Source organism: Acomys russatus, chromosome 4, assembly GCF_903995435.1.
Source record: "Acomys russatus chromosome 4, mAcoRus1.1, whole genome shotgun sequence".
Classification (NCBI taxonomy): Eukaryota; Metazoa; Chordata; class Mammalia; order Rodentia; family Muridae; genus Acomys; species Acomys russatus.
The window spans coordinates 12,135,871-12,151,724 of record NC_067140.1 but is presented as its reverse complement, the minus strand read 5'-3'; the positions used below and the strand labels follow the sequence as shown (position 1 = coordinate 12,151,724).

General features: G+C 46.4%; 1 protein-coding gene across 1 annotated transcript in view; it reads left to right on the top strand.

Moving 5' to 3' along the window:
- Nucleotides 1–223: 223 nt before the first annotated feature.
- Nucleotides 224–15,854, top strand: part of Ptprt (protein tyrosine phosphatase receptor type T) — a 1,134,114-nt gene continuing 1,118,483 nt past the window's right edge. The window contains exon 1 of the mRNA XM_051143721.1: nt 224–356. Within this exon, the coding sequence (XP_050999678.1) occupies nt 257–356 (100 nt within the window). The 5' untranslated portion in view covers nt 224–256. The remainder of the gene's footprint in view (nt 357–15,854) is intronic.

Below are 15,854 nucleotides of genomic sequence, written 5' to 3'. Positions count from 1 at the left end.
GGCGGCGGCGTTAGGACTCGGGGGACACCGCCCCCCAGCCCCCGCGTCCCGCCCCCGCCCAGCCTCGCGCCTCAGTTCGCGCCGCGCCTGGGCTCGGAGCGCAACGGCGCTGGCTCCCGCAGCCCGAGTGGAGCCAGCCCGGGAGCCCAGCGGCGCGCACTGCCTGCAGCCGCGCTGGCGATGCCGGGCCGCCCCGCGCCCGCCCGAGTCCCGGCCCCGGCGCCCGCGGGAAGGGGCTGAGCTGCCCGCCGCCCGGATGGGGAGCCTTGGCGCGCTCGCCCTCTGCCTGCTCCGGCTCCTGCTCCTGGGGCTGCAGCGGCCGCCGCTGCCCGGCGCCAGAGCGCAGAGCGCCGCAGGTGAGTGCGTCCGCCGGGCTCCCCGGCCCCCGCGTCCTTCCCCGCTGCTTGGGAGGAGAAAGTTGGCCACGGTGACCAGGGGATGCCGGGGCCGGGTGGCCCGAGTCCCGTCCCAGCTTCCGGACGCAAATGCTGCGGCCAGACGTGCCCAGTCCTGTGCTAGGTCCTCCGGGCTCCTTTTCGCCTTACTTTCCTGCTGCTTCCCTCCCCACCCCCGGGCGGGAGAAACTTTCCGCGGTTGTTACGAATATTTCCACTTGCTGCCTCCCACTTGTCGGAACCTGTCACTCGAGTGTTTCGGGGTGGCGGGATGAGGAGCCGCTTTTCGCCCGGCGCGGAGTACTGTCACCCGGGCAGCTTCCTGGGCTGCGCGCTCTTGGAGTGGGGAGCACAGGTCCCTAGCAGGCCCAGGCTGCCAGGGCGGTGGCTTTTTCGTTCTCCTTGGAGACGCTGAAGAGCATCCAGTCTTGTTCTAAACACGCTGCTGATCCCTTTAGCCTGTCCTTAGCCGCCGGGGGTTCCCACGGGAGTGTATCTATGAATGATCCACACAGCAAAGCCCCCCCCCTCACCTCATGGTTCTATTCAGAGTAATAGGTACCCCGCTAAGGCCCTTTAAGTGGAGTGGTTTTGATCAGTGAGCTAGTGGGCTTCTGGAAACTTCAGGACACTCGTGTTTCGGTTTGCCCATAGAGAGGGAGCTTGTTCCCCCAGAGTGTGCCCTCTGTCATCCTAGTGGTGAGTTGAGCCGAAGAGACCACTACGGAAGGTCTTTTTCGTCACCAAAAACCCACTGATAGTGCTTCCATCCCGGAATCCCTCCGAAGAGTGAAGGAGAGGTGGGGAGGCGATTTAGGCGTACCTCTAAGTTCGAAATCACCACGAAGTTTCTTAGCACCTTTGGTTTCAGAAGTGACCACACTGAGCTGCTGTTGCAGGGTCGGGGGGCACGTTGAGGCAAGTCCACGGGACTTGGGAAAGGGTTCCCTTTGGATTGCTAAGCAACCGCTGCGTTCCCAGAAGAAAGCCAGGGAGGAAGAAGGAGCAAGGAAGGCCGCGGACCTGCTGCAAGGGAAGGTCTTTAAACAGGCTGCGTTTGAGATTAAGAACCGCCGCCGGAGTAACGTTCCCTAGGAAATGTCTTTAGGTTTTCATCCCTGGCTTGATGTTAAAATGGAAACTGGACACCGGATGTTCGGGAAGGGACAGCTTGTTTCCATGCCAGGGAAGTTGAGCGAGGGAGACACTCTTTTGAGAGGTGTGAAGATGAAAGGCTGGGACGAGGGGGAGAAAAGATGCAGCCCCAGCATCATCATATTGAAGATGCTGCATAGCTCTTGTTTCCCTCGCTTTTAGGGGTCTGTGTTAGGTGTGCTACGCTAGGGAGGTGGCAGAAGGATGCTTGGGGCAGTCCTGAGGACCCGGGTATGATTTAGGATTCCGATTTTTACTGTCTTCTAAGGCTTGGCTGGCCAGTCACGCGTTAATAGTACTCACGTTCCCGCAGCAGAAACATATCCACAGGATCAAACACATTCCACAGACCTTTTTTGGGTAGCAGCTGTAAACCTAGAATCGGCTCCAGAAAGCTGTCCAGGGCTGAATGCCCGCCCGTTCCTCATACTCCCGCAAGGTGGCGCTAGCCCACAGCTGTTAAATGCAAATCGAGCCTCTTTTCATCTCAGGGAGAGAACTTCGGCTCAATTTTTTAAATGAGTAATGTGTTTATTCAGCAGCCTTTTGTTAAAACATTTAGAGAAGTGTGAGGAGGAAGCACCTTTTCTTTGTTTGCTGTTCGGAACACACGGGGAAGAAAAGCCATCGTGAAGTACAGTTTGGGAAGAAATCGACTGTGAAGGCGCCATATGTTTCCTTTGGTTCTACCTGGCCCCATAGCTTTTGCAAAGCTACAATAGCGTATATTTAGCAAGCGGCTGCGTTGTTCCTGGGCTCCGTGAAGGAGTGGGATTAGCTTGTCTTGGTGACTTGGTGCGTTCTAAGCTCTGCTCATTTATAGACATGAGGATCTTTTTCTATACATAACATTATCATCTCTCTACATTAATGCTAAGTAGATCGTTTAAACTGGATTCTTCCGGGGTTTTCCTTATGAACATCTGTAATTGTCGATGCGTTGATTCTGCAACTGTTGATTTGTTAAAACGGACTTATCTTCTTATTTTATTCCCCATGGTGGTATTGTTGGAATCCAAATTTGCTATAAGTGTGATTATAGCACTGGTCTCTTTTGAAGTATCTTATTTTAAACTTTCCACAAGTCGGAGTAAATAATGCATTTTAAAACTCAGTAGTGCATCCTCCATATTCCTTTGATCTGAAGCTCCCTGGTCTCCAGAGCAATTTCAATTTGTAAGCTTACATCTAGGACATAGAGGGGTGGCGGGATTTGCTATAACTGTTGGTCACAGAGTCCAAAAGTCAGAGTAGGGAGCTGTCATCAAAGGCAATTTCCTTGTTCCTCACTCTAACGTGTGTTTCAGGAGAGACCACAGTTTTTGTTTTTTTTTGTTTTTTTTTTTTTTGTGTGTGTGTGTGTGTGAGGAATTATAGTAAAAGAAAAAAAACTTTGGTAATAGTAAGTAAACAGCAAAATATGACTTGGGATGAGGGAAGGAGTCAACTAAGTAAACAGATACAGGGACAATTAGGCCATTTATCAGTAGGTTTCAGTCCTGCAAATTAAAACCAAATCTTAAAGGGGCCTGACTCGGGGTGGCAGTTGTAAGCAATGTAGTCATTTAACTTGATAATTGCTCCGAGATATCTCTGGGGAACTGTTTTCAGTACAGTTGAATTTTACTTTCTGTCCTGGATTGCTTGATTTGTTCCCTAGTAAAAGAACAATTGTTATGAAAAACCTGCCTTTGATTCTGTTCCAACAAAATAAATGCTGACCGCCTCCTTGGGTGACAGCCTGTAGCTTTCTCTTCTATTCCAGTTCTTCTTGTTTATCCTAAGCACAGTGTCCACGGGCGTCACACTGCCAGCTGAGATGGCCTCTCTTGTAGTAGTGTAACTGTCACCTTTCAGAGCCATGATCAGAGGCCATTACAGCATCGCTCTTTCAAGCATGGGATACTCCCATGACTCTCCGACTGCGTGTTGCTGTGGAAACAACAGCATGGCTATGTAGGCAGTGGTCCTTGATAAATATTTATTGACGATGATGAAGAAGGGACGGTGGAGTCTCGCAGCAGCCAGGATGGGGAAGGGGCCATTGTGTTCGGGAGGCAGGCAGTATGGCTTGGAGAAAAGAGTGAGGATTGGAGCCTAACGTTCCTGGTTTGAATCCCATGTCTGCCTTTTTGTATTAGCCGTGCCAGGTTGGACAGGCTGTTTATCTTCTCAGACCTCCACCTCTTATCTGCAAAGTGAGGGTAACTAGAGCCACCTCACTGAATTTCGTGGGGGACCAAACAAGAAGTTGCATGAGAGTGAGAGAAAAAGGGTGGGGGGGTTACTCCATCCAGAATGGGGGATCAGTGTTACTCTTCTTGTGTGTGCTCCTGTGTGTACCCAAGCCAGGGCAGCGGTGCCCATGTCAGGCTAAATGAAGTGTTGACAGGGAGGTGGCTGGATTTTCATGATGCTTTTCAGGGCCTCAATTTCCTGTCACTGTTTTTAGAAAGAGATTTCAAATGGAAAGTCCTAGCCCATGACAGGAGTCAGTTTGGTTGTTCCAGGGCTTGTAAAAGGAGTGCCTAGTTTTAAGCGCATTTTGACTGTTGACCTGGCACCCATTTAAAAAATGCAATTGGTCATCATGCTAAAGTATTTGGGTTTATCACTGTTCCCTTCCTACCACCTCCTTTGTGGCCCGTGCCTCTGCTTGTGCCTCTTCTGAACCCTAGACATAAAGTGTGTGGTACTCTGGGGCAGTGGAAGAAATGACAGTTTGTGAAGTTGATAAATAAGCAAAGACTAAGAAAATGTATAGTAGGTTGTGGCATTCCAATCAACAACAGCAACAGCAACAACAACAACAGCAACAGCAACAACAGCAACAACAGCAACAACCCTCCTATGAAAACAAGCCATGCCCAACAGGTTTTATGGGATTTGCAAACTCAGGACAGAATCAGGCTTAGGAGCCAGCACCATGTGCATACGAGAAAGGAGTTGGGGTGCCTTATGGCACCTTGGAAAGTGGATTCAAATGGAGTTGGAGAGGAAGAAACCTTGGGCTTTAAAAGGATTAATACCAATCAGATATAGTTGAAAGGGACAGTGGTAATCTCTGATCCATAACATTGGGTTCAGGGAAACCAGGGTGACTGGGCAGGGCCATAAAATTGATGTGGGCTTGCTGAGTGCTTTTATGTATAGGGAAGATAGAGAGAGAGACAGAGATGGATAGAAATAGAGATAGGGAGAGGCAGAGAGACACAAACACAGAGACACAGAGACAGACAGACAAACAAGAGACCGCAATTTATTTCATGCCTTTGGCTGACAGAGGTTCTAAAGAGGATAGAGGAGCTCACGTGAGGATGCTCGGCCACAGGACCCCCTGTTGGGCCTGATGGAAGGGGATCTCAATGTATTAGAACAAATAAGGCGGAGAGATGGAAGGAAAATTGTGAGTAAATAAATAGTGACAGGACCTGTTTTTGCCCCCAGATTTCAATGTGATTTCCCCTTGGCCTTTCTTATGGAGGTGCCCAGGAGGGCTGCTCAGCAGCCCCGTTGGGTCCTTCGCCAGCGAGGCAGTGGTAAATGTACACTGCAGGGTTGTGGCGTGGATGTTTCCCGCACTAGACTGCTGACTGAAGTATGCCTCACACACCCAACCTCTGCATCTGGGTGGAATGTGATCAGAGGCCTCTGTGTTTCTTGACTAGTCCTCTTAAAATTTTTTTAATTGGGTGCTGGAGGGAAAGAGTAAGAACATTCTGGTGGTTGGTTTGGCAATTTCTTTAAGACGTGAAACCTGCACCTCTCATAGGATGAAGCTCTCGTGCTTTTAGGAGCCTACCTGACAGAAATGAAAACAAGTCCAGAGAAAGGTAGGTGCGTGAGTGCTCACAGAAGTGTCATTTGTAGTCACATGCCCATCAACTGGTGAATTCACCTGGTTGGATGTTGCTACTGAGAAAAGGGAATGGATTTCAGATATATGCTAAGACCAAAGCAAGAATCACATGCTAAGTTAAAGCGGCCACATGGCTTTCACATTGCACAAAGGCACACCTGTGGAAAGAGGGAACATCAGTTATGCCGGTTGGGCATAGGGCAGGAGTTTTCAGCAAGCAGATATGAGAACACTGTTTGGAATGGTGGAAACACTTGGCCCCTGGGAGGTGGTCGTGGTTGTTTAACTCTAGGGATTGGCAGAACATGCCAGAGAGATATCCAACTAAATCATTAAGCTGTTTGCTTCAATGCGAGCTTTCAAATTGGCTGAACTGTGTGGTATGACCAGGATGGGCCATTTCTCTGCTTCCATATCTGTAGGGCAGGAATGCCCGCTGGGGACCCAAGTAGATATGGCATCGGTGCGACTTAGTTCTCATCAGTTTCTAAAATACTTTGTTGCATGGGATACTTGCAAGGTCTGACTTTTTTTTTTTTTTTAATTTCTTTAATCTATGAATTAAATCTGTGAACTAGTTGCCCCCCAACTCATCAAGTTGGCAACAGTTAAGATGTTTGAGGCTATTGAGTTTTGGCAAAGAACCCAAGCAATTAGATAGCATTGTGCATTGTTGAGCAGTGAAGGTTGGAACACTCTCTTTGAATACTGCTTGGCAAAGCCAGCCGGTACTGAAGATGCCGTGCTTTGTGGGAATATCCTTTGGTGGGAGGATATGACATGGGCCAGGGGAAGACTAGTCACTCACGCACTTCTTTCCTTGTTCAGCAGCAAGAAACATATATGCTCCCCACATAAAGACAAGTGTAGAGCTTTGTGGCCCCCCGTGTTTTTAGCCAAGATATACGCTGTACGGTTGAGAGGAAAAGCTCTGTATTGGTTTTCTATCTTTCTTCGGGGCTTCCATCAACTCTTTGGAAGTGTGTGTGCATGTGATGTGTGTGTGTGTGTGTGTGTGTGTGTGTGTGTGTGTGTGTGTCCCCATTCTAGGGATCAAACCCAGGGCCTTGCACCTGTAAGTGCTGCATTGCTGAACTCCACCCCCAGCCGCTCGTTTTGGAAATAGGATTTTCTTTGCTTCGTGCACCACCACGCCTGACTGTCATGCTGAACCTAAGTCAGTGTTTATTGAGTCTTGACCTTTTTGCCATCTTGAACCTTGTATTCACCTCAGACGGGCTGCAGGCCTCATGCCCACCTGACCCTGAGCACCTTCCAAGCCTGCTTCTCAGAACACCCCAGGCATCACTCTCTTTTTGTCCCATTTGGGTCTAGAAGGGGTCATGAGAACAGAATCTGCTTCTGTGAGTCATGCCTCTTGCATGGCAGGTGGTCGTGTATTCATCTCAAAATGGCCATTTGTCTGCCCATTCGCTATTGAGCGCAGATGAATGAGTTAATGAGTGAATTCATAAGCGAACTCACATCAGCAAGCAGAAAACTGTTTGAGAGTACCTGTGGTTGGATGGCCTTGACTTCCTCACATGGCCATAATGGTGACCTTTTTTTTTTTTTTCTGCTCACACAATGACAATTTGGGCAGTGAATCTTCACACCTCATCCTTCCTCGCTGTCTGCAGACATCTTTGAGGGTCCTTGTTTCTCTGTGACAGTAGGGCTGGATCTCCAGTTTGCTTCTAGGTGTTCTGACTCAAACATACATCTGGGTGTTATTTAAAGAGACCTGAAGACATAGGGGGAAAACAAGGGGGTGGTGATGATGTGCACTTGTTTGGGCAGTAGCCTAGATCAGACAAAACAGAAATGTCTGGTAAAGTTAGGGATTGAAAAGGAAGACGTCTAAACAGCATATATCCACAATCATTTGTCTCTTGGATCTTATAAAATTGGTTTGAATGTGAGAACTTATTAATCTAATTAAAATGTTTGTCACATTGTCGCACCCTGAGCTTAAATTAGTACAGCCTAGAAATTGATGTCACGGTTTCTTCTTTCCTTAGGCATCTAGGAACTGGCTCCTCCATGTGTAAATCCATGCTGGGGACCCCTGCCAGCGTTCACTGGGTGACACCTTTCAAGAAAAAAAAAAAGGGCAGGGGGTGGGGGGAAACGCAGTCTCACCCTAAAAGGGTACTGCAATTTTTACTGCTGTGCCACAGGCTGGGTTTGTCAATTCACTATTCCTTTGCTGCAGGAAGCTAGTGTGCTCGCTCCTCTGGACTGAACCCCTCACTGGGATTCAGTCAACGTGTCCAGGATTGTGCCTGCCTGGAGGAGGCCCTGCTTCCCTGCCTTCCCACAGGGTTGCTGTGGGGTTCAGCTATTCCCTGGTGACCTCAGTTTCTCTTGGGCTGCCCTCCATTCCTTCACACATGGGCCATTCTCAGCATGAGGCAGCTGGCAGCTCAGCAGCTGATTGAGGCAGATTGAGTGACTAGGGCAGGAGACCGCCTGTGCAAGGTGGAAGTTATAGTCCTTTGTAACCTAATTTTGAAAGTGACATCCCATTACTTTTTACTGTGTTCCATTTGAAAGAGGAAGGAACCAGGTCCAGCCTACACTCAAGGAGAGGTAATTGTACAGAAGTGTTGTATTAGTCAGGGTCCTCCAAAGACAGAGAACCAATACAATGTACTAAAAAATATATGTATATGTTAAAATATATACAAATATATGTTTGTCCTATATCTCTATTTGTTTACACTTATACATTATGTTATAATTATATTTATCAACATTATCAACTATATAATCATTTTGTTAAATTACCTGAAATTGTTACATTATTATATTGAAATTTTATTAATAGCAATAACAATACTATTTCATATAACATGCTACAATAATGTTATTAATATACATTAGACTGCAGTATCCCATATAGACACATGTACATGCTATTTTTGGATATTTATCATAGGAATTAGCTCACACACTTATAGAGGCTCACACGTGTCAAACTTGCCATCTTCACACTGGAGACCAGGAAATGACACCAGAGGAGTGTTTTCATACGCCTTGAATTTACCCTTTATGCATCCCAGGAGTTGTTTGGCTGGCCTTTCATTTGTGATGTAGGAATTTTAGAGCAATTTCTCATTGCTTCCCTGTTTTCTTCAGTGCCCCTAAATCTGGCTGTGTGAGGTTGGGACACTTCTATTAATGAGGTAGGCGAGGAGCTTAATGGTTTCTATGATGTCTAGGTCAGGGATGGTGCACGTGGTTATATGGCGCTGGTACAACTTTACATGCCATGTCAGGGTCATGGGCAATACGCTGTTCTGCCATATCAGTGTTGAGTCTAACTTTTTCCCTATTTACAGATGTTGAGCTCTAGATGTCTTAGCTGTCATTAACTTATTCAGCACAGCTTTCTTCTCTTTGATGTCCACCTACCATCTCTTCAGTTTCACTGGTTGTGATATGGAGTGTGTGAATGGGTGTATGTGTGGGAAGACATCAAGCAAAGACTCTAAAGTGTCTCAAATCAGAAGTGAGCTGAGCGTGGGAGGGACGGTCGCTGGTTTTCCCAAAGCTTCGAGCCCTCCAGGGGCCAGCCATGTTGCCAGCTGCCTCCCTGTATCTCAGCTGGCTCTGTTTCAGCATGGTTATCATTCCCTAAACAAAATTGCATGGACACAGCAGAGGCTAGCTCTCTAGTGCTCTCATTGCGTTATCTTCAGGACACTTTAACTGGGTTTACTCAGGAACCAAGGGCCCTACTGGAAGTAGGGGACGTAGAGTTTTTAACTATTTAGATGCACAACGTAACCGTGCCGAAGCCCTTAACAGCGTGGGGCCACCCCTTGCTTCTAACTCAAGGCCAGGGCACATGTTTCTGATAGACTTACCAATGTGGCTTTTACATTTTCTACCCAAAAGGTGTCTACTCCAAGTAGCAAAGTAGTATTTCTGGGCTTGACCTTCGTGATCCCATTTTTTAGTGGAAGAGTGCAACTAATTTGAGCAAATTCCAGAGTTTTCAAGGTCACCGCTGCCTATAAAAAACTGTACATGTACTTTAAAGTGTTTGTTAGTTGGAAAACTATATCCAGAGTCATTTTAAAAGTGAAGTAGATAAATTCAATTTTCTTATCCGCATTGTCTTTACCTTTCCCTGTATAAAGCATTGAGCATACACTTAAGTCCCCTTGTGTACAGTCTCCATATTGCTTTCGCTGGTGCATTTCTCAGTTCTGCTCCTGTTTTCACTCACTTCAAAAAACTTAACAGCTCTCATTTATACCAGAAGACACACTGGCCATCTGCTCTCTCAAAGACTATGGGGTTCCACTGACCTCTTCCTTCCAAGGTCACCTTTCCAGATGCTGGTCCAGGAGCATCCCTTTGTGACCCATAGTTTTTGGGTTCCAACACCAGACTTCTCTTTTTGCCTTTTTTTGGATCCTTCCTCCCCTGTCCTTGCTTTATCTCACATAGAATTTTGCTTTAGGCTCATTGCTTTGGGCTCAGACATTTTTTAAAAACCATGTTAGTCCCCAGTGTTTAAGTGGAGGACAGCAGATTATGACATGTCTTATGTTTCAGACATGTTTGACCCACTGTTTCTTGCTTTGACATAGCCATGCTTGATGGACACCTGGCTAATTAGGTGTGCTCTTTGTTATCATTTTATTACGGACGCCAGTGGCATGGTTTTAGAGCATGTGACCAAGTCTGTTTGCTTGTTACCAGATTTCTACCAGTACTTGATTTATTAAGTTGAAAAGCATAATTCCCTTAAAGTAAGGTGCACATGCAAGTCAAGTCAGGTGAAGTCTACCTTGGTCTGGCCTTTTCTGTTGAGTTCATTATTGGCATGCGTAGCTACGCAAGATGCCAACACTGGGTAAGTCCTGCTTGTATTGTAGCTGCAGTCCATGTTTTTTTTTTTTTTAATGCCACTTCCTTTTTACGGTGGCATCTCAGATGATCTTATGACATTTACTTAAGGAATATTATAGGCAACCAGTGCTTCAGTTTATGGACCAAACTCAGCATCCTTAAGGCCACATCCTCTCCTGTGAGCAGAAAACAGAGCTTATCTTACAGGTGTAACAAGCAGATGAGTAGCAATCATTGAAGAATATTAAAATAATCGAGGCATTAGGCTCAATGGGTGGATGGCATCACCTCTTAGAAAAGACATGGGAGAAATGGATGTAGGATGCCGGGTAAGGGAATTTTGGCTTTGTCTATAATATCCTATTTTTTTTTTTCAGAAAAGAGAAATATATTTAAAGTAGATTTGCTAAAGACAAGTTGCTAAGTTTTGATAGAGAAGAAGATAGGTGTCAATTATACTTTTTTAAAAAAAATAATAGTTCAAGGCCAAAGTTAGTCTCTTAAGAGGAGATGCTGGGGTTGCTGGCTGGAGAGATGGCTCAGTGGCTAAATGGATTTGCTGCTCTTGTAGGAAATCCCATTTTAGTTCCCTCAAACCCACACCAAGCAGCTCACAATCTCCTATAACTCCAGTTCCAGGGGTCTGATGCCCTCTTCTGGCCTCCGAAGGGCACCATCATGTGCACGCGCATACGAATACACAGTCACACATACTCACGCAGGGATAAAGAGACACCTTAAATGATCCCCATGGAGTTCAGAATTTGCTAGTAACGTACAGTTGGTAAGGATTGAGAATGCGTTTGCTATTTTTCTCCAGTTGTCTTTTCAAAAATCAACTCGGATTTTGTTTCCTACTTAGAAGGCCCCCTTTTTAGGGTGGTAATGAGGATTTCTCAGAGGAGCCCAGGCCAGCTGCGTCACTCAGGAGAGAGGTAGAGGCTGCTGCAGACACATGGAGGCGGTTGAGTAGGAGCTCAGGAGGATCTGTGGAGGGACTTGTGAGGTGCGACAGCTGCCCTCCCTCTGTACCTAGCTCCCTCTCAGGACTTCCAGGGAATAGATGTCATTTCATTACCTTTTAGACACAGCAGATGGAGCAGCCTTTGCCTCTGGGGTCATATGGGTCCTTATAAAGCCTTTTGACTTACGTCTTTGGTGTTTGAGGGTGGTGGTAAGCCTGGACAGTTTTTGTATCTGTTAATGACCTGGTGACTTCTATGTTTCTTTCTTTTCTTCTCTTCTCTTTTCTTCTTCTTTTATTTTCCTCTCTCTCTCCCTCCTCCTTCCTTTTCTCTCTCTCTGCCTGTGTGTGTGTGTCTGTGTGAATGCCTTTCTTTCTATGTGTGTGTGTGTGGCGGGGCAGGTGGACACACATGGGGAAGTTTGTGGTCAATGTTGAATTTCACCCCAAGTTACCTTCCACCTTGTTTACTGAGACAGGGTTTCTCCCTGAAGCTGAGACTTAAAATTGGCTAGACTGTCGGTCCAAGAAGTTCCAGGGATCTGCCTGTCAGTGTTGGAGTTACAGGTGCACACCTTTGTGGCTGGAATGTTTTCTTTTTAAAAGATGGGTGCTAAGGACCTTCCTGTCTCCATGCTTGCACAGCCAGCATTTTACCAACTGAATCGTCGTCACCCAGCTCCTTTTTATTCTTTTATGACTTTTAGTTTGGAGAAAGAATTTCATTTTGTAGCCTAGACTAACTTTAGAACTCATTATGTAGCCCGTGTTGGTCTTAAACTTGTGATCCTCCTGCCTCTGCCTCCCAGGTGCTGACGTTTAAAAGCAGGAACTGCTATGTCTTGCTTAGCTTCCATGTTAAAAAAAAAAAACTTGTTTATTTTCTGTGTGTGGATGTTTTTTGCTTGTGCCCATGTATGTGTACCACTTTCATGCAGTGCCAATGAAAACCGGAAGAGGATATTGGATCCCTTGAAACCAGAGCTACTCACGGCTATGGGCCTCCTTGTGGTGTTGAGAGCCCAGCCCGAGTCCTCTGGAAGAGCAGCAGTGCTCTTAACCGTGGAGCTATCACTCCAGCCCCCTAACTTCCACGTGAGGGCCGATAGTTGTATGTCTCTGACCTTAGGATTTAAAGAAAAAATGTTTTTTCATGAAAATCAAATTATTTAAGATTTTTGATAGAATTTAGACATATTAAAAAAAAAAACACACCTTTGTTCTTTTGAGCTACCTTGTCATTTTATACTATCATTTTCCCCCCTCATAGGGAATGAGTTGTCAAATCCCCAGGACCAGGACATGAAGCAGTGTTTCCCCATTGCTCATTTATAGCTGCATGCCCATCAGAACAGTCTAGATTAGGATGTGACATTAGGGGGCCTGACTTTGTTGGCATGAAGACTTCTAAGCACCCAAAGCGTACAGAGGAGACGAGGTGTTGGCATCTATTGGAATGGGAAGTCGAGAAGACAAGATGTCAAACTGTTTGGTGAAATGATGGATGATAGAGGGATAATAATAGGGACCGGATTCCAAAGTTATGAAAAACACAGGTGCACCAGGGTGTGTCTCAGAGCATGAAGAATTCAGAGTGAGCGTCCTGGGAATAAGTGCAGGAGGGGAAGTGACTGCCAAACAGGGAGCACAGACACTCTTGCATACTTCAGGAACTTAAAATAAGCCAGGCGGTTGTCAAGGGCTGTACTACTTGTCACTCACCCATCTTCTTAACAGTCTTAGGCTGTGGGCACATTTGTGATCCAAACTGAAGAACACAGGTGTCAACACGGGGCCTGAGGTCACCCGGCTAGCAAGTGGGTGAGTCAGGACTTGAGCCCACCTGACTCAAGGCTGTAGTATCTGACGGTAGCAGTCAACTTACATTCTTTTTCCTCATTTATTTTGTGCGCTCACTGTGCTAACTTCATCCTGGGGGTGGGGCGGGGGGGCACTAGCTCTACTAAAATCCCTCGATTTAAAGCCTGCCTTTAGAAATGCCCATGGGAATATTTTTGGGGAGAATTTTAGGTTACCATTTACATCTTTTAACCCAACCAGAAAAACATGATATTCCCATATGTCATGTAGGAAATTTGATATCACGGAGACTCAAGGACTTTGGCTACAAATCAGTCCACGCCAATGTCTGTGCTCTTAACCAATGTATGGTACTGAATGTTAGAAGATTCTTTTCTTTTTAATGGCAGTAAGAAGTATTGACGAGAGAGGCATTGTCTGTGCAGGGAGCCCTGCTTTCTACAAGTGACTTGACTTTTCTAGTCTTAAAATAGCAGCATTACGTGGGGAGAACCCTCACACCCAAGTCAGATTTTACATCACTGTTTCTACTGGGGGGGCAGTGTCTGAGGGTAGCTGTGTCCCCGAAACCGCAGGCTATGGCCTTTGGTCCTCTGTAGCTCCAGCAGACTCAGAATGTGTTTCCTTGGGCAGGAGATGACTCCTCCAGTTTAACAAAGGAGAAGATGATGCTCACGCCATCAGGTGGGGTTACCTTTGAGTTCACAGATGGAGCTAGAGCTGAATGTTGCAGGTTTTCCTGTAAAAGGCCCCTAATTCTGAGAGGAGAGGCATATAGATGTTTATCTTGGATTTTTCTAAAGATGCCCAATCCTTTCCCTACTTTCTTGACTCTTGCAGTGTGAGACCGGAAATAAAGAACAGGAGCGTGCCTCTCAGTTTCAGTGGTGACCACCACAGGGTTCAGGCACAGTCCCTAATATGCCTCTCAGTTCTGGGATGAGGCTTCCTTGTGGAGTCTGGTCAGCCACAGATGGTCCATCTGCTCTCCTAAGAAGAAATGCACAGGTGTGTAAGGAGCGCGCGTTCAGTTCAGAGCGCTGACTTTGGGCTCCAGTTAACGGTCGTCTCAATCATACACTCTGACCTTGAACACTTTGAGTCCTGTGAACACCTCCATCTGGTCATCTAGGAAATGAGGCTAATGGTGATGATGGCCTGTCAGTGGCAGTGGTGACAGATCATGAGGTGATACAGGCAGAGTGCTCGGCCGACGGTTAGGCTCATGGAAAGTGCTCAGAAAATGCTGTCCCTTCTTGGTGGTATTATGAGTTCCGGGAACGTAGCAAGGCCCTGTTAATGTAAGCAAGCACAAGAAGAACATTATGAGGTTGACAGGTTGTTTTCATTTGTCTTAGTTACTTTTTAATTCCTGTAGCAAAACACCATGACCAAGGCAACTTATAAAATAAAGCATTTCATTTGGGGGCCCCAGTTTTTTTTTGTTTTTTTGTTTTTTAGTGAGTCCATGGTCATTATGGCAGAGAGCATGCCAGCAGGCCAGCAGGCATGAAGCTGCAGCTGCCGCCGAGAGCTTATACCTTATTTAAAAGTTGAAGGTAGAGAGAGCTAACCAGGAATAGCATGGGCTTCTGAAGCCTCAAAGCCCATCTTTAGTGACACCTCATTCACAAGGCCACGCCCCCCCCTCATTGCCAACAGTTCCAATGAGCATTCAAATATATGAGCCCAAGGGAGCCATGCTTGTTCAAACCACTACACCATTTATCTAGGGTGGAGGCGTTTCCAATGATATGGGACCTTAATTGTCCATAAAGAATTAGAAATTTTCTGGATATACAGGGTGGGTGAGCCAGTTGCTCTAGGGCCTATTTCAAGGCCTCAAACTCCGTTCAGTGTGAACACTTTGCATATGCTCTGCAATATCTGAAAATTGCATATGCAACTCATTTCTACGAATAATAAAAAAAAGATTATCTGACATTTGACCTTCATTTTATAGATCTTCCCTTAGGAAAAAACACAATAGCTTTCTGTTCATTTCGGAAAAGTTGGCTGCTAAAGAAAAACACACTTTAACGTCCATGTCTGAAGAGACCGTCGTCAAAGGGAGGATTCGTGGGGCTATGGCTGAGGTCGAGGGGTCCTGTAAGGGATGCTGCGGCACCTGGGGACCAGAAACCATGGGGCACCATCAGCACCTTTCATCTGTAATGAGGCCAGGAAGTAACTGGGTTAGTGGAACTCTTTTTCTACTGCCCTGAGATGCAGGAGGCGCAGGAGTGACTGGCTCCTTGGCTCTCTGGTTTCTGAGTTCTTCAGATAGCGAGTGGTGATAGGAGCTTGTCTGACAAGCGGAGAGGACTGGACTGTCTGTCCTGCTCCCCTCCTGCCTCACTATTTTTTTTCTTTTCTGGCATTGTGGTGTTTCTCCATGGACGTGCTTCTCAATGTGTCATATGGAGGCTTTCCAGAGATTTGGATTTGGGAATTCGCTCCAGGAGTACTGAGTTCAAACCAGTAGGCTGGGGCTCAGCAACACATGTTTAAACGCCCCCCCCTTCCACGTGACTTTGATGGATATGGACTTTTGAAAGCTGCTAGCGGGAAGACATATCACTTACCTTGGGGGACCTGTGTCCAGTCAGGTGACTCTTGGTATGTAGGTATATCTGGCTGTCAGTCAGTTGATACAGGGAGCTTCGTTGCTTCAGTCATAGCAATGACTGGCTTGGAAATGATCTCCTGATTTATCTTGGTGGGTTTTTTCCTTGTAATTATTTTTACTAGAATTTATGCTTCATGAGGGTTGGGCTTTCATCCTGTTCACTGC